Raw genomic sequence first — 19,362 nt, 5'->3', positions numbered from 1 at the left:
GTATCATAAACATCAGTGACATGAAAAGGGGAGAAATTGCTCCACCTAGTGGAGATGTGTGGTAATTACAATCAGATTCCTGATATGGAATATAAAACAAAGACAAGAAAGTAGCTGAGATCAGAAACTGAAGACATATGAAGAAGAAACATAATTTATTTCTATCAGAAACACATTTAAGTTCCACACTTAATTTGGAGCTTAAATGTGTCACATTAAGTTTTAAAGCTTAGCTGCAATAATTAATCCCACTTTAATTTTGTTTCTCTCTTAATAATAAACACATCTGTTTAAAAACTGAATTTTGTGTTTACTCTGGTTATCTTTTAACTAATATTTAAATATGTTTGATGTTATAAACATGCAAAAACAATGACATCTGGAACATTTTCATTGTATCTAAATTGGTATATTGTACTTTTCTGTTTAAAATATAATAAATGTTTAATAAAGGCCAGATAGTGTATGAGAAGCAAACATAATTTTTGCTTAAGATGCTCAAAAACAGGAAAAACGACAAAACCATCATGGAGTGCAGATAGTTTAATACTGCGCTTACACTCTTCACACCACAAGATGGCGCCCTTTCTTGTCTAACGCCAGAGAAGTAAACCAGACTGGAACCGTCCGCATCGAGGGCCACCAGTTTTTACTTTTAATGCATAATTAGTAAACATATTCACAGTGATGCCAATAGCTCTTTATCAATAATAATAAAAATAATAACATTATTTCAGTGTTTTAATGACGCCTTGATTTCCTCCGGCATCCATCCAGTTCTCAGTTATTTAGGCATCAAAATAACGACACAAATACACAAATCAGTCCCTGAACGCATCCTATGTCTGCGACTCCTCCGCCTCCTCCGTTATGGTCCGATAGCGCTGCGGCTGGTTCTCCACCAGCGGAGACTCCTTTCTGCCGAACAGGGACGGTCGCCTCTTCAGGCGCAGGAATTTGCGGGAGGTCACCAGATCCCCGTAGCCCTGGGAGTGAGAGAAGGCGTAGCTGGAGCGGCGGGTGCTGACGCGCCGTGGAGGCGGCCGGTAAGGAGCCGGAGCCGGCTGTCCCTCCTCCCGAGCCTTGTACCTCACCTGGAGAGATGATCAAATGTAGCTTAGATCTAGTTACAAAACGTCTGTTGAGCAAATACTAACACTGTTCCGCATCATAGCGCCGAAGTTCAGTAAATATTTCAGATAAATATTGTTCTCAGTGGCTAGCACTGGAAAAATTCAAAATGTCGGCCATTTTTCACGATTGTTCGACGGAGTATAAGTTTTGTTCAGGAAAAATTATGAAATCGTTTTTTGGTTTTTGTTTTTTTTTTTTACTTTTGAAATCTTGGAAATTTCCTTATTTTTTCTAGAAAATTTCTGATGCTAGTCTCAATATTTCTGAGTTTTTTCAGCAACATTTTTTATTTTTCACGCACAAAGATTTCCACATTTTTTCCCAAAAATTTCATAGATTAATGTTAATTTGAAAAAAATTACAAATGTTCAACTTTTCGAACTCAGAAATTTCCTTTACTTTTTGTCAGAATTTTGTCAGTTTTTTTCTATACAGTTTTTGAGTTTTAACAAAAATTTCCAATTTTTTTCGTTTCTAAGGTTAGTCTAAAAATTTCTGAATTTTTAGCAAATTTTTGACTTCACAGTCAAAATTTTAATTTTTTTTCTAGAACATGTCTGAGATTATTCTCAAAATTTCTGACTGTTTTGGCAGAATTTTACTCCAATTATTTTTCTACCTTCAATGGCCTTGATACTCCGTCATAAAGTGGTCTCCATGGTTCTCCTGGAAAATTAGTTTTGGTCTAAAATCATAAGTTAGATGAATGCGGCCAAGATGTAATTCTCCTTTTATCAGATTTTTGCACTTACATTTTGCTTTAAACAACCGTTTAAACACATCATATGACTTTAATGTATGTCGATACAGTAAAAGGCTCCTGATTTTGGTTTCCCACCTTATCAGTGATGGTTGGACGGATCTGCATGTGGAGGAAGCGATAAGCCACAGTCGGCAGGACGCAGAGAAGACAAGTCAGGAACATCGTCAGCCACACGTTCGGCTGCTTCAAACTGTTCCTCGCCGTGCCTGAAATCCATTTTACAACAGTTTATTTCCACACGCAACTTAGACGCATGAAAAATAACAAATTAAGTTTATTCTGTTAAAAGCAGCAGATTTTTCAAAAGAAAGAATTTAACCTTAAGCAAGACATTATTAGTGAAGCCAAAGTCTCAGATTTGGAGGTAATAGTGACATCTAGTGGTTAAAACTACAAACTGCATATTTCTGTAGCTATCCTACTATAAACTACTGGAGGCAAACTGACCACTTGCTTTTCCTACTGCTCTCCAGTTTGCACAATTTCCTGCTATTTAAAAATATTAACTTTATATTCTCTCAGTTTTTCATCTGACTGCACTGAGCCTGATTTATTCCTGTAAAAGGGGAATTTTTTAAACAGTTTTTTATTAAGGTGTTATGATTTTAGCAATAGAGTTTCACTGGGCATATTTTTAAATCCCACATTTTTAAAACTTATTATATTGGTTTGTGTCCAACGACACTTTAAGGATAAGCAGCTATAAAATGTAGATAGACGGAGAGTTTAGCTTTTCTTGGTTGTTATGTTGTGCTAACTGCTGAAAATAAAGTTATTACTTTATGAAAAAGGAGCATATAAATCTATCCCATCAAATATCAGTATTTACATTTAAAAATTCTGCATTTTTATACATAAGTATAACTTAAAATCTTAAATTTAGGACATTTAAACTGACTTTCCTTCAGTTCTTTTAAAACATTCACTAAATTAATGTATATTTTATTGCTAAAATAAGTGTTGGATAAATAAAAAGCTAAATTTACTCACCAATGAAGGGGAAACTGGAGGTGAACACAAAAAAAAGGCCATTGCTGAAAAAAGTAAATGTGATGGCCAAGTAGGCAGCAATGCTGCCCCACAGAAAGAACTGATTAATCGCTGTCCAGTAAAAAGTGTCAAGAAACATCTGAAAAAAAAAAAAAAAAAATTCAGTTTTTTACTCAGTTTTCCTCGGTGATATGCCCAGAAGTTAGGAATCATGTCAAGTGTGCTACTGAAACATTTAACACCAATTTAGTTTAATTTGAACAAGGTGGGGCCCAACTTCACACCAACATGCATCATTTAAAATATGCTACAGATGTCTCTTTTCCATAACCAAACATGACAAAATTCATACAACACGATCAATTATATAATAAATGACATTTACAGCAGAGAACGTCTTACCCGAGCGCTCACCACGATCATCAGGCTGGTTTGCGTTGACAAAGCGAAGGACTGATAGTCGGCTACGTCTTTGCCGTCGCCCCGGACCGAGTCCTGCATGGCTGCCCACGGGATGAAGAAGAGGACCAGGGAGGTGTAGGTGCTGACCATTACACATCGGACAAAAGTCTTTTTACTGAAAAACGTGTTGAGCTGGCCAGGAGAGTAGAGCTGAGGATATCGGAAACTCCAGCGGTCGTTGACGTCCTGCGAGAGAAACAACAGGAAAAGGTAGGAAGCTAAGGGACCAGAGCAGGATGTATGACTTTTAAATGAAAAATAACAAGACTCCTCCTACCTGGTCAAAGAGGCCCAAGGCGAGAACTGAGGTAGCAGTGTAAACCATATTGTACATGGTGATGAACCAGTCATCATAAACAGTCTGGAACCGCAGAAACATCAGTCAACATCCACACAAAGCGTCAACTTTCTTCATGCAGGACTTTTCACTCACCTGTGCAGAGAAGCCGCAGAAGAAACCGTACCAGAAGTGAACAAGGGTGTAGCTAAAGTTCTTGTAGAAGAAATATTGCAGGAACTTGCACATGCGAATGTAGGACCAGCGGCCGTGCACCAGCAGGAGGCGCTGGAGGTACCGGAACTGGGCGAAGGAGAAGTCGCTGGAGAGAACCGCTTGCATCCCTTCCTGACCGCTGATGCCCACGCCGATATGAGCAGCTAGAGGCAAAACAATGAGATCCTTCACTCGTTTTCCAGTCTGCAGGGTCCCTGGACCTTTTAGGGGTCTCCCACAATTCACTCAAAGCTAAGTAGCCGATGCATGGTTACGTAGCTGAGGGACGTTTTGTACACAACGAAACAGTCATGGAGAGAGAGAGACATGTCTTTCTGCAGAGAGTTTTTAGCCTTTTGACAATCTTTGCAGTTATTTAGTGAAGAATTGTTCAAAAACGACAATTTTTGTATGATTACGTGAACAAGAGCTGACTGCGACACTTTCAGTCGATACCGAACAGTCAACACATGGTCATGTGGTTGTCTTTCCACCTGATAGTCTGGTAACTCAATACGTCAGACGTCAACTTTTGTTATATTTTCAACTGGTGCGGTTTGTTTCACACTGTACTGCGTCAGATGAGTCAAATCTGTTCTCCCTCCTCACCTGTGGTGCCACTGCACCAAGAACCACTGAATGAAACTACACAAAAATCTCAGAAGAAGAAACTGACCACAACTTCCTTCTTAGCAAAATATAAACAAAAATGGATTGTAGTGGTTGTAGGATTTCTCTTTTGTCTTTGGCTAAAGACCACAAGTCATTTCTCCCACCAGCGCTAGTCTAACATTTTTATTTTGGTTGTATTTACCCAGAATGCCCTGCGTTGTAGCCAACTTCCTGCTTTTGGAGCGGTCTCTGGCCCGCTTGGCGTTCACATACATCACAAACCACTTGGAGTTACCTCTCCTGATTTGGTATAAGCTACGCCCAAAGCATATCAGTAACAAAACGGTCACAGAGAAAGCAGCACACATTTTTGCAGACATTGTAAACAATTCGTTGCAATTTCCATTGTGGAGATTTTACCAATTTAACAATCTATTTATAACAATCTATATTTAGTGAGGAATTGTACAAATATTCATAGTGCCTCACTTTATCCAACAACCCGCTGCTCAAAACCATTCATGCCGCCTGTGGATACAAAAACCAGAAAGTGTAATTGGACTGATCGTCTGCAGTTGGTCCTTCAATGATCAAATTCACTTGGACAGCAACAAGCTCAAAAACTCCTGACCAATCACGCAACACTTTGTACAGAGCTCTGTTGTAACCGTAACAATGGAAAGAAGACGAATTCCTGCAAACAAGATGACCTAGTTTTCAGCTACATCAATGAGTCAATTGTGATGCTTCAGGTGAAGTATGGGAGAGCCTTTAGTTGGACTTAAGCTCTCATTTCTGACTTTTACCCTTGATCATGCTGACATCATTGGCTCCATCTCCAATGGCCAGAGTTATGGCCTGCTTGTACTTCTTGACCAGCTCAACCACCATGGCCTTCTGCAGAGGGGTGACCCTGCAGCAAATCACCGTCTTGCACATGCATGCCGTCCTCAGTAGCTCCAACTCCAAGTCCTCCTGCAGTGCGTAGGCCTAAAGACGAAGAGTTCACACACTTCTATAGGCCGTATAACTCCAGCTACCCAAAGTCTGCATTCTTCTCTCTGATTCAGAAATAACTGAAACTGTTTGGTGTCTAAAACAGCTTCTTACCAGGCTGTGTCCGTTTATAATCAGGCCATATTCTCCGTTTACTGTCTCATCCGGTACAGTCTGGGTCTTCTGGAGCCAAAACAAGCCGGCTCGAGCTTTGATCACCTTCGGCTTCTCTGCTGATCCGGGACACATTTTCCTTCTGGCTTTCCTGAAAATGAGAAAGATGGCAGGAAATCACAACTAAAGCTAAAATTTCATGGCTAATTTGTCAGTTTTCATAAAATCATAGCTAAGACAGAGATAAATTATGTGTAATGTAGGGATTTCTTGTGAAAACGCATACTGGTGGAGTTGGATGGCATGTTTGTATGCGAGAACACCTACCATGTTCCTGAGACATGGTAGGTGTTTCAACAGGGCTGAATTTACTGCTTTAGCATTAGCTTCTGCTAAATATCTGCTGGTATAGTTCTTTAGTATTAGCTCTGGTAAAATATTGTGTTTACATTATACTTTAACATTAGCTAATGCTAAATCACATGTTGGTATAGCTCTTTAGCATTAGCTTCCATAAAATACCATGTCGAATAAAGCTTTATCTTTAGCTTGTGCTAAATACCATGTTGCTTTAGCATTAATTTCCGATGAAAGCTGTGTTGTTATAGCACTTTAGCATTAGCTTATGCTAAATACTGTCTATGACTTGTGTTTTAGGGTTAGTGCAGCTAACATTGTAGCTAGCAGTCGCTCCTCTGCCACTCTGTAGATATGGACATAACTGGGGTGAAAATCAACATGTCTGCTTTAGCCAAAAGGCATTTTTTCTTTCCTGTCCATTTTGAAGACAAGCATCTCAAATTAGAGGCTGTATTTGTCTTAATTTTCAGTGTAAACTTTAATAATGTATAAATTAATTTAAGATCCATGTTTATTAGGTGTGCTAGTCATTATGAAAGGCGCTGTATCTTTGTTTGATTGAACGTCTAAAGCATGGTTTGTATTTACTGCTGGTTGTATATAGTAAAAATAATCAGTAGACCCAACAATAAATAGTTACTGATTGACTCACTGCAGTTCCTCTTTGACCTCATTAGCTGTGTTAGCAGTCACAACAAAGATCTCCTTCATCTCTTCTCTCAGCATGTTGCAGGAATATCCAATGTTTTCTGCTGTTTCTGTGAATTAAAATAAATTAATTAGAGATTAAAAGGATGAGTTAAATTAAATTAAATGGAATGAATGGGGTTATAGGCACATCGGTGCAAACCTTGTTTATCTCCGGTCAGAACCCAGATCTTGATGTCAGCTTTGGCCAGCTGCTCGATGGTGTGAGGGACGCCGTCCTGCAGCTTGTCCTCCACAGCCGTGGCTCCCAACAGCTGGAAGCAAAGTTAGCAGTTAGCAACTTTAAGGTCCTGAAGTTCTCCTTAGCCATCATCTGTTATAACCAGAGGAGGGAAGAGCAAACAACTGTACTCCAGAGTAAAAATGGTAAAAAGGCGACTCAAGAAGTGAGTAACTGGTCAAAACATCGATCATTTAATATTTAAAAATCACAAAATCAGACAGAACAAAATATGAAATCATGTGGAAATGTTGGTATTTTAAAGACCACCATCCATCCATCCATCCATCCATCCATCCATCCATCCATCCATCCATCCATCCATCCATCCATCCATCCATCCATCCATCCATCCAAACTATCATATCTCTGGTTGTAACTCCTCCCTGCTAGCTGGTGTGATTAGCAGCTCTGACCATCAGGTCCGTTTCGATGTCTTCGTAAAGAACGTCCAGCTTGTCCTCGCGTCCTTCGATGGCCATGCTGGCCTCATGGTGGCGCTCCAGCCAGCGCTCCATGTAGCTCTTCTCCAAGTCTTTGTAGGCCAGAGCCAGAGTGCGAAGCCCGTCGCCTGCGTACTCCTAGTTTGAACATTTCAGTCGGGTTAAAGCGTAAAGGTAAATCAGAGGTAAATCAGACGGTTGGTGGTAACGTCTCACGTTCAGGTGTGTGGTGGTGACGTCCTTCAGCTTGGAGCAGGACGGATGCAGTCGCTCATAGATGATGGTGTCTGCGCCTTTGCAGTAAAGGGTCATCCTGCCCTCAGGGTCACGGACTGGGAGGGAGATTTAAAGAGACAACGCTTGGTAAATGAGACATCCATCCATCCATCCATCCATCCATCCATCCATTCATTCATTCATTCATTCATTCATTCATTCATTCATTCATTCATTCATTCATTCATCCATCCATCCATCCATCCATCCATCCATCCATAAAATCTAACATAATGTAGGAACCCCCAACAAACACATTTAAAAATTCTATACTTATAAAGTGAAACAGGTAATATTATTTCTGACAAGATATTTTAAACCATGCTGTAAAACACACACACACACACACACACCTACACACACACACACACACACCCCCACATGCACACACATGCACACCTACCGATCACAGACATCCTCTTCCTCACGTTGTTGAAGTCCAGAACAGCCAGAAGCTCATATGTAACTTTCCTCCCCATCTCCATGACCGTGATGGACTCCGGCGTCCGCGATCGGAAAACAAACCCAAAGTTCCTCGCCGCCGTCACCAGAGCGCCCTCATCTGGCGACTGAGCCTGATAGTTGAGCTCCCCTGGCAAACGACACGGAGGACAAGACAGGAGGTTCATGGAGGCAATAATGATTAAATATACATAATTATTTAGTATTTATTTTATATTTAGCCTTGTGCTCTCTACTCTCATGCTGCCCTGGGCAGTTGCCAAACACCTGATCAAAATCTGCCACAGAATCCAATAAAGATGTTAAATCTCAATTCTTTGTCAAAGACAACACTGAGCTGTTTCTCACCAATAAGTTAATGTTTTCTGATGTCTGGAAAATGAGCCATTTCAAAAACCTTCTGAATGTAACGTCACATTCAACTGGCTCCAGCACATTTGGTCAGCTGGTTTTACTGCTGTTATGTATTCACAACCCATTGTTTTCTAGTGTAGTTCTACAGAATATATTTTAAATATTAAATTTTTCATTATACTAGAAGAGCATATTTACAGTTTTGAGGTGTATTATATGTGCAGTGTCAGCTGAAAGCTGCGATTGTTGGACCCTGACCCTCTTTCTTCTCCTCCGGCATGACGGTGTGGCACAGAGCCAGCAGGCGGAAGAAGGCCTGGGCCTCCGGGTTTCCCTCCTTCATCGTCTTCAGCAGGCTGTAATCATGGAAGACGAACTTCGGATCGGCCAGCTGGTTCCAGGAGAAATCCACTCTCTCTGTGTTCTGCAAAGGACATTCATGACTCAGCACATCTCTGTGAGGCCACAGCGTTTTTATCAACATAGTTGATCAGTGGTAAGTTTGATAAACTGCAAATCATTGTTTTACTTTTATTAAGTGGTGAAGAAACTTAGACTAATCCGCTAATAGGCAGAGCTCTTTTTTTTGGTCACTTTGGTAAACTTTGAAAATATTTAGGTGACTTAGCTGTCTCTAAAATAATTTATTTGGATTAATTATAAAGCACAAAATTACTTTGTTGTGCAAAGATGCAGCTGACAGTTGAGACATGGTCTATTTCAGCGCTTTTGTTCTTTAGCATTAGCTTCTGCTAAACACCATGTTAGTTTAGCAATTTAGTGTTAGGGGAAGTAATGATTAAATGTGGTTCACCCACTGTTGATTTGTACCACGTTGTTAAACTGTAGATCTTTACTTTTAGTCAGTGGTGGGCACATTTCCACTAATCTGTTAATAGTGGAGCAGATTTTTCACTAACTTTGAAAACACTTAGCGCACTTAACTTCCCCTTAATTGATTTCTCTGGATAAATTATAAATTCTTTACTTAGCTGTTTCGTAAACGTTCAGTTGATACAAGGTGGGTATCACTAGTGTTGAATTTAGCTATTTATGACTTTAGCATTAGCTTCCACTAAATACTAGCGTGGTGTAGAGCTTTAGCATTAGCAGAACTAACAGATTAATCTGAGATGCATCTTGTGTCGAAGTTGCTTTACCTCCGTTATCTCGATCCTTTGGCCAGAAAAGTCACATAGCTCGCCTGAAAAGAGAGAAACGTTTGTCAGAATAAACTAATTATCAACATTCAAAGAATACAGCAGGTGGCCGCCGGGCATCAGCTGCACCACCAGTTCAGGTGGTGTTTGAACCACCTGAACTGGTTGCTAGTGATATGGAGAAGCAGCAGCTGTACTTTGGCTCCCTGGATACCTGTTGTACTGATGTGAAATTCAAAGTCAGACCAACAGAACAACATTTTTAGAGTGAAGGTATTAATTCGTTACAACATCAGGCAGCTGATGGGTTGTGAACATCTGAACACTGAGAGGAGTCAAGGACTGGTTCTACTGCTTTACTAGCCAACAAATGTTTTCTAGAAAGTACTTCTTGACCAAAAACGTCTCTCTGAATGCAACAAACTACTACCAAAATAAGAATCTGCTGCCCTCATTGGAAAAACACAGAGAAACTCAGCAGGTGTCAGATTCCTACCGTAGTTCCTCCCGTTGATGGAGCATTTGTTGAAGGTCATGATGTTCTGCGTCAGAGTGCCGGTCTTGTCGCTGAAGATGTACTTGATCTGACCCAGCTCCTCGTTGAGCGTGGTGGTCCTCGCCTGGGCTGGTGTGTCTTTCTTCAGGTAATACATCTTCCTGTCCCAGTCTATGAAGAAGCTGTTCCCGAGGCGGATCATCTCCACGCTGAAAATCCAGACAAAACGCTGAGTCTCCACGTAGCACCATGGCTACTCCTGCTAAAGCTATCGTCTTCATGTACCTGACGTAGAGAGAAATTGGCACCACCGTGTTGAGGACGATGACGTAGGACCAGAAGGCGTAGAAGGACGATAGAGGAATGTCAACGCCTGATTGGCGGGGAAGAAACGCGGTGAAGGCCGAGCCCTCGTTCACCTCCCAGACGGCGTGGCCAACCGTCATGATGGCGCAAATGGTTGCCAGGAAACCAAAAATCTAACAGAAATGGAGGAATATCTTCAATCCCTAAAAGAATAGACACACTTCTGCAAATGCTCAAATAGTGCAGCTAATTTTTCATTTAGTGCTTTTACTATGTTTTAAAACATTAAAACTTAACTTCCCCTACATTAATTTCTCTGGATAAATTATAAAGCCTCATTTATGTGGCTGTTTAGTAAACTTTCTGTTAACATGGTGGGTATCAACATGGGTTAATTTACCACATTATTGCTTTTGCATTAATGTCTACTGAATAAAATGCTGGTTTAGCGTTTTAGCAAAAAGATTATTTATGATGGGTGCTTTAGAGTTAGCACAGCTAACTTTTCAGTTAGCCGTGAGCAGCACTTTTTTTTAATTAAATGTTTTGCTTGAACTCACACACAACACCAGGATGTTCATCAGCTGATCGATCCTGGTCCGTTTAAACGTGGTTCTCCCGCTGTTCTGCATGAGCTTGGTGTCAGAACCTGAAAACAACCAAACAGGGACAGTTACTCCAGTTACTGAAGGTTAAGGAAAACTCTTGTAGACACATAGTCTGTATGGAAATCACTCATTAAGACCATTTCAAACTATCTCTCCATTACAACCTCAGCAGCTGCTGCTCTGGCTGCAGGAAGGGATTCTTACCTGCGAAGATGACCAAACCGAAGCACCACTCTGTGTTCCTCACAGTGCATCCTCTGAGCAGGATCTTATCATTGTCCAGCCCGTGTTGCTGTCCATCCACAGTCAGAGTCCCTTTTAACTTGTCCAGACGGTTGTTTGGAGGCTCGCATCGAAGTTCACCTGAAAAACAGACATTAGCATCCAGATGTTTACAAAAAACCTTTTGTTTCTCATAGTCTGACAGGTTTAGAGGTGATACAGAACATTTTTTGCACAAAGTCATTCTTAGATAATGAAATTATAGTAAAATGTGCTGGAATTCCATTTGGGTTGCTAGGTAACAGTGCAGGACTCTGCTAGGGTTGCTAGGTAACAGTGCAGGGCTCTGCTAGGGTTGCTAGGTAACGGTGCTGGGCTCTGCTAGGGTTGCTAGGTAACAGTGCAGGGCTCTGCTAGGGTTGCTAGGTAACGGCGCAGCTATTTGGTAGAATTTCCTTTGAAAAAATCGTTCCTCTTGATGGCAGCTATTTTTTGAAGTGCACCAGTCCCTCTATATGTCATCCATGAGATTTTGATCTCAGGCTTGCAAGTTTCTCTCTTTTTCCTTCAAATTATGATCAAACATTTTAGTTTCAGTTTCCTCAGACAACAGGCCATGTCTGAGTGTATTTCCAGACTGTAAACTGGCTTTTGGAGGGATGGCTTCTTCCTTCCTGAGCAGCTTTTCAGTTCATGTCTGTACAGAACTCATTATTCTGGAAATTAAAATTAATTTCGTCAATCCTTACTGACCAAAGACATGAAAGCTTCTGTCTAATTTTCAGCCAGATAGTGAGGAAAAGAGCAGACTAAGTGTGTTTATCTGGTTTTGATTGAAGTTGATCAGGAATCCCAACTTGTTACCTCTGAAGGCAGACAGGTCGTCCATGTTGTCTCCCATCTCTCCGGTGACGGTCAGGGCCTGTTTCACCTTCAGGTTGGTTTCCCTGAGGGACACCAGGAAGACGTAAGATGTAAAGTTTATCTCCATGTTCAGGCGTTTCTGGATCTGCACTCACCCGTCTAACTCGGCTGTTTCCACATAAATCAGGTTGAGAGGTTCACTGCTGGACAGAAGCAGGAGGTCGGCCTGAACAGACCACCAGGTCAGGAAAAGTGGCTTCAACTTTCAAACATTTTACATAAAAAATAATAAAATGTCCACTTTAAGAAGGCCAAACTTACTGGAACAAACTGGTTGCTCTCCAGTTTGATTATGTCTCCAACCTGGATGTTCATCCATTTTTCTTCTCTCAGCCTGGAAAGAAAAACCTCTGAATCATCTGGTTGGATAATAAAAACCCTTTAACTGTGTTTATGAGTAAAATCTTGGAAGCAGTGACTCACTCTCCGTGCATCAGGACTTTCACCTTGCGGTTATTCACCTGCTTGTCCTGTTTGTGTCTGTTCTGCTCATTTCACATAGATAAAGAAAGAAAATATTGTTTCCTCGTGTTTGATTTCACCGTTTCCTGTATGAATAGCCGATTCTTTATCCTTACTATGTCGTCGTTAGCATCTTTGACCCCTGACACTGAAAGCACGATGAGCAGCGGCACAGCCGTGGTGAACCAGGGAACAGCTGAGATTTGTGGGATTAGCTGTCAAACAACACAAAACACAACATTTTCACTGCAAAATGTCTTAAAATTTACACAAATTTAAGCAAAAATACACATCACACAATTAAAAATATATTTGTTTGTACATTTGAAACAACAGAGAAATATTGACAATAACTGAATAGAAATGTTCCACCTGTAGGATGAGGAGGAAGAGGAAGTAGGCGTTGGCGAGTCTGCTGAACTGTTCGAAGAGATTCAGAGGCAGGAAGGAGAAAAGGTTGTATTTGGACGTTTTGATGGCATTTTTCTGACAAAGAAAAAGAATAACAGGAAGTATTTTATTTTGAAAGGCTGAGGGGCAGGATGGTAAAGACATACAACATTAGAGAAGTTAATATCCAAGTGAAACGATAGACATGATTTTACTCATTTTAAGATGGATTATGTTGAGTTTGCTACTTCATTCCTAACGTTAAAGTTTTTATCTGTAAAAGAAAAAAGTTGTCCGTCCGTCCATCCATCCATCCATCCATCCATCCATCCATCCATCCATCCATCCATCCATCCATCCATCCATCCATCCATCCATCCATCCATCCATCCATCCATCCATCCATTTTCTTCTGCTTATCCGGGGTCGGGTCGCTGGGGCAGCAGCTTCAGAAGGGAGGCCCAGACTTCCCTCCCCAGCCACGTCTTCCAGCTCCTCCAGGAACCCCAAGGCGTTCCCAGGCCAGCCGAGAGACATCGTCCCTCCAGCGTGTCCTGGGTCTTCCCCGAGGCTTCCTCCCGGTGGGACATGAACACCTCACCAGGGAGGCGTCCAGGAGGCATCCTGACCAGATGCCCGAGCCTCAACTGGCTCCTCTCGACGTGGAGGAGCAGCGGCTCTACTCTGAGTCCTTCCCAGATGACCGAGCTTCTCACCCTATCTCTAAGGGAGAGCCCAGCCACCCTGCGAAGGAAACCCATTTCGGCCTCTTGTATCCGGGATCTCGTTCTTTCGGTAATGACCCAAAGCTCATGACCATAGATGAGGGTGGGAACGTAGATCGACCGGTAAATCGAGAGCTTCGCTTTTTGGCTCAGCTCTCTCTTCACCACGACGGACCGGTACAGCACCCGCTTCACAGCAGACGCTGCCCCAATCCACCTGTCGATCTCCCGCTACCCTCTTCCCTCATTCGTGAACAAGATCCCCAGATACTTAAACTCCTCCACTTGAGGCAGGACGAACCCCCCTGACCCGGAGAAGGCACTCTACCCTTTTCCTGCTCAAGACCATGGCCTCAGATTTGGAGGCACTGAGCCTCATCCCGGCTGCTTCACACTCGGCTGTGAACCGCTCCAGTGAGAGCTGCAGATCATGTTCCGATGAAGCCAAAAGGACCACATCATCCGCAAAAAGCAGAGATGCGATCCTAAGGCCACCAAAACGGATCCCCTCAACACCTCGGCTGCTCTAGAAATTCTGTCCATGAAAGTAGTGAACAGAATCGGTGACAAAGGGCACCCTTGGCGGAGTCCAACTCTCACCGGAAACGAGCCCGACTTACTGCCGGCAATGCGGACCAGACTCTGACACCGGTCATACAAGGACCTGACAGCCCGCATCAAAGGGCCCGGTACCCCATACTCCCGGAGAACCCCCTACAGGGCTCCCTGAGGGACACGGTCAAACGCCTTCTCCAAGTCCACAAAACACATGTAGACTGGTTGGGCGAACTCCCAGAACCCTCCAGGACCCTGCTGAGGGTGTAGAGCTGGTCCAGTGTTCCACGACCAGGACGAAAACCACACTGCTCTTCCTGAATCCGAGGTTCAACTATCCGACGGACCCTCCTCTCCAGGACCCCTAAATAGACCTTACCAGGGAGACTTAAGAGTGTGACCCCCCAGTAATTGGAGCACACCCTCTGGTCCCCCTTTTTGAACAGGGAGACCACCACCCCAGTCTGCCAATCCAGGGGAACTGCCCCTGATGTCCATGCGATATTGCAGAGTCGTGTGAGCCAACACAACCCTACAACATCCAGAGCCTTAAGGAACGCCGGGTGGATCTCATCACCCCCAGGGCCCTGCCACCCCGGGGCCCTGCCACCGAGGAGCTTTTTGACCACCTCGGCGACCTTGTCCCCAGAGATTGGAGAGCCCAACCCAGAGTCCCCAGGCTCAGCTTCCTCAGTGGCAGGCATGTTGGTGGGATTGAGCAGGTCTTCTAAGTATTCTGCCTACCAGTCTGCAATGTCCCGAGTCGAGGTCAGCAGCACACCATCCCCACTATAAACAGTGGTGGTGCTGCACTGCTTCCCCCTCTTGAATTTTGTATTTATTTGAATACAAAAATGTTGTATTCAAATAAATTTTTGTCAGTGTAATTAGCGTAAACGGTGAAGCTAAAATTAGCCGTGCTAATGTGCATAAATGTGCAACAGAAATCTGGTTAAAAAAATGAATCTATTTTATTTTTAAATTATTATTTATTGTTGTTATTATCCAACAAGTTTCATGTCATTGTAAAGATGTCATGAACTTTGCTTGTTTTAGTATTTTATGTCACTAATTACATATTTGCATGTTTTGCCACAAGCAGGACAAAGTCCACACACACTTATAACACACACCCAAACACAAACACACTTTAATTTGCACACAAGTTATCAAACATGAACCCAAAATGCAATGATGCCTGCATGGTGACAGTTTATTATCAGTAGGAAATTAATATTTACGTTTCAAAACATGATTGATCATTTACTACATTGCATTCTTTCCTTTTCCTCCTTTCCGCTCCAAATATTTTTTAAAGTTTCCACCTCCACAGTTTCTAGTTGATATTCCAACCATAGAAACCAACCAGTGACAAAATGTTCAGCAATAAATAATTATTGTAACATTTGAATTACACTGGATGTACAAACAAACAACTAAATAAATGAGTTCTATATATTTTAGGGTTTCATTTTATTAGTCATTGTGATTTTTAGCTACGTATTTATTTACTTAGTGCAACAATAGAATTATTTATTTGTTGCCTCAAGTTTTATTAAAATTGTTACATGACTAATTATTAATTTTGTCTCTTTAATTAACTGAATTGTGGCAGCTTCAGCTTTCCTATTAACACGTTGACCATCCAGCATGTATGGAAAGCCAAATGTGCCACAGTTCACTCATTCACTCACTCACTCACTCACTCACTCACTCACTCACTCACTCACTCACTCACTCACTCACTCACTCACTCACTCACTCACTCACTCACTCACTCACTCACTCATACAGGCAGATAGATAGATATTAATAATTTAGATTCTGTATGGAAAGCCAAAAGTGCCACAGTTCATTAAATTAAAAATACATGTTTTTTTCACAATTAGCCATGAGAACATTTTCAGAAAACTTTACAGGAATCCAATAAATCAATCAATTCTTATATTAAATACATTAATAGATACAGGAAATGTGTTAAGTATTAGATCCATAAGCTTCATATTATTGGTCTGTTTCCACTTCCAACAGTAGCCAAAACGATGAGTGTTAGTAGAAAGTGACCCTGGTTCAGTGCGTACTTACAGCGTACGGCCAGGCCTGGTTGAAAGCTCGGTCATTCGCTCGCAGCCGTCTCTCCTCCTCTGGGAAAAGATGGAGATGAAAAGTGAAACCAGAGAGGAAACAGAGCCAAACATGTCATGAAGTTTGTTTCTGTCAGATCTCACCTTTCTGCTTCTTCCCTCCACACAACTTTCTAAAGAACGACACGACTGATCCCATCGTTAGCTCGGCTCGTCCATCATCACACCTGAATCACGAGCCTGAACAGATGAGCAGAGACCTGCCGCTGGTTCAGTTCTCAATAAGAACTGCTGTCAAATCTTTGTGCTGCTATTTTTTTTGTTTGTGCTGCTTTTGTTTTGAAAATATTCTTGAAAGTTTAAAGGTCAAAAGTTCAACCGACCGCCACACTTTACCCAAATTTAACAAAATCTGTGTCAATATTGAAAACTTTCTGATGAATAAATTCATAGAGCTAACTCACCAGAATGAGATGTTTTCCTGTTTTTCCCACTTTGAATAATGACTCAGTGTCACATTTAAACCCAGGGAACCAGAAAGTTAAGATTAACTCATTAAATGTGTTTAACTTTAAAAGTTAAACACATTTAAAGAACGCTTCAATTATGTTTACTCTAAAGTAGTAATTTGGAATATCAGTTATTTTACATCTGTATTTGACTTGTTGTAAAAGAAGGAGAAAAAAGTTTACTTTTGGTCTGAGAATAAAATGATTTTGTCAGAATCATGTAATCACAGGTGTGTCGTATCACATCCTGGAAACTCCTTCAGTTTATCTTTGCTCTATAGTTATAAGAACCCGAAGCCTCTCCCTTTTTAACAGAGATAATCAACAACCAAACGCTCCGATCTTTGTTTTATCTGCCAGTTTGATAAAATATAAAATGTAAATAGATTTAAAATGTGTATTTTATTACTTCTGAGCAGAGAAGAGCTTCTGAAATGGAGCAGGAAATACATTTATAACAGACGATTTCCATGTGATCAAGGAAAGAAAGTTCAGAAGCACAAAGTAATGAAACATCTGGAATATTAATGTATAAAATGGATCCACAAAGTGGTTCTGATAACTTAAAACTCAAATCTACCTGAAAACAGCAGATAAAAGCGGTGAAATCTTACAGGTTCTGGTTTCTTTCTGCTTCCTGGTTGGATGAATTCAGGTTCAGATCCAGACTGTGGATGAGAAACAAAGAAGGTCCAAAAGGTTCTGATGATCTTCTGATCCCGGCAGGAAAACCCGTTACGGCCCTGAGCAAACAGAGCAGCGATCTTTGGATCTGCATGCAGGAGTCGATACCTGGGCTGTAAAGCAACAATAAAGGTGAGAGCAGCCAATCAGAAACCAGCACTGCAGGTAGTAGTCACACAGCCAGCGGTTAACACACACACACACACACACACACACGCACACACACACACACACACACACACACACACACACACACACACACACACACACGCACACACACACACACACACACACACACACACGCACACACACACACACACACACACACACACACACGCACACACACACACACTCTGCAGGACTTTGTGTTCATCAGGTCGATTGTTTCAGGTTTGAGCTAAAACAGAAGTAGCAACACTTCCTCTACTGGAGAAAACAAACATGATGTCATGAGGTGAAGATCTGTGACAAATAAAACACATGAATGATATCTTGGTTTGCCAAATTATAATAACATTTATGTTATGCACAATCAAATGATTTTAGCTTTGAGTGGCTCTAAAACCAGAACTAAATCACTGATTCATTATAAAAACTTTGACTAGACTCGGAGTATTATATTAATATACATGATGAAGTTTATTAGTTCGATTAAATGCAGCATTTTATTGTAAACATAATTCAAGTGTGGATAAAGGCATAAAATTAGCATGCTAACCCCTCAGGTTTCCCATCAGCCTCTTGAGTTTCAGGATGACCAACATTTTTCAAGATGGCTGCCAATTCTGAGCCTTTTGAACCAAATATGGACATTAAATGTTCCTGTTTTCATGACATGGATGAACTTTAGGTTCCTTCATATGTTTTTAAGTTAATACAACTTTAAAATGATAATATGTAGCAAAATCAGAAGCTAATGTTTAGTGATTTAATGTTGGTTTCTGCTATTTTTTAAAGTATTTGGTAGTTTAGCAATGGCTACTTTGTGTTCTTATGTGTTTAACGGTTTGATATTAGTTCTGCTGAGGTTCTTGTTTTCCAATTAGCGTTTAGTGAACATAACATTTTGTTTAGCTGTCGCTACCATTGCTATACCTACTGCCAATTTCATTACAAACATACATTCTCCATTACAATCATGACGGCCATTTTGAAAAACGTTCACCAGACAAAGAAAACAAGATCAATAAAATATGAATGATTTCTATGTTTCAGGTTCTGTAGGCAGTGATTTCACACCAAACACTTTCAACTAAATAGTGATTTTAGACAAACTTAATTTTCCATGACAACTATGATTTCTGTTCTGAAAAAAAATTAAAACTATCAGTAAATATAATTTCTATAAGTCCAATTATGTATGATTTTAAAACAAAAGTTTTATATGTAATAAATATTGACAAATTTAGTGCAAAAATAAATTGCTCTTGATGATCCTCTTGAAAAATGGCCGCCATCTTGGATCCTATTTTTTTTTTTTAAGTCTAAACCATGGTAACATCTGTCATATTATAGATTAATTACATTTGATTTTATCAGGTTCTGGGGTTTCCTTTAAGAGAAGTGTCTCTCCCCTTTGGCTCCCCGTTGGGGAGGCCTGGAGTGGATCTGCACGCCTGAAGCTGGTTGGATCATCAGTCAGAGGATTTAAGGAGCTACCAGACCTCTCCTCTCTGCCGGATGATTATTCCTTCACGGTAGTCTCTGGCTCGCTAAGCCTTCCCCTGAGAAACACGAGCATTATTGTGACTTTCTTGAGAAAACCTCTGCCTGTTGTCAGCCATCCTCACTTGTTCCCTGTCTCTCATTTCCAGGTAAAAGCCGACTTCCATTGGCGAATCTGCCTGCTG

General features: G+C 41.2%; 1 protein-coding gene across 1 annotated transcript; it reads right to left on the bottom strand.

Moving 5' to 3' along the window:
* Positions 1–528: 528 nt before the first annotated feature.
* On the bottom strand, positions 529–17,565 carry LOC106926758 (phospholipid-transporting ATPase ID-like). The gene is made up of 28 exons (XM_088011171.1): positions 17,443–17,565; positions 16,464–16,559; positions 16,321–16,379; positions 12,938–13,051; positions 12,682–12,780; positions 12,527–12,588; positions 12,365–12,437; positions 12,199–12,269; positions 12,044–12,126; positions 11,162–11,320; positions 10,910–10,998; positions 10,329–10,522; positions 10,044–10,252; positions 9,548–9,591; positions 8,646–8,811; positions 7,975–8,163; positions 7,512–7,627; positions 7,269–7,433; positions 6,775–6,886; positions 6,577–6,682; positions 5,565–5,715; positions 5,261–5,444; positions 3,783–4,006; positions 3,627–3,710; positions 3,290–3,535; positions 2,888–3,026; positions 1,973–2,103; positions 529–1,094 (listed from the first exon to the last, which is right to left on the bottom strand). The coding sequence occupies exons 2-28, from the start codon at positions 16,516–16,518 to the stop codon at positions 840–842; spliced, it is 3,579 nt and encodes a 1,192-aa protein (XP_087867297.1). The 5' UTR covers positions 16,519–16,559; positions 17,443–17,565; the 3' UTR covers positions 529–839.
* Positions 17,566–19,362: the final 1,797 nt, after the last annotated feature.

Source organism: Poecilia mexicana, unplaced genomic scaffold (assembly GCF_051168715.1).
Source record: "Poecilia mexicana isolate PSO_F unplaced genomic scaffold, ASM5116871v1 scaffold_12, whole genome shotgun sequence".
In the NCBI taxonomy this organism is placed as follows: domain Eukaryota; kingdom Metazoa; phylum Chordata; class Actinopteri; order Cyprinodontiformes; family Poeciliidae; genus Poecilia; species Poecilia mexicana.
This window is presented reverse-complemented; position numbering and strand designations above follow the sequence as displayed.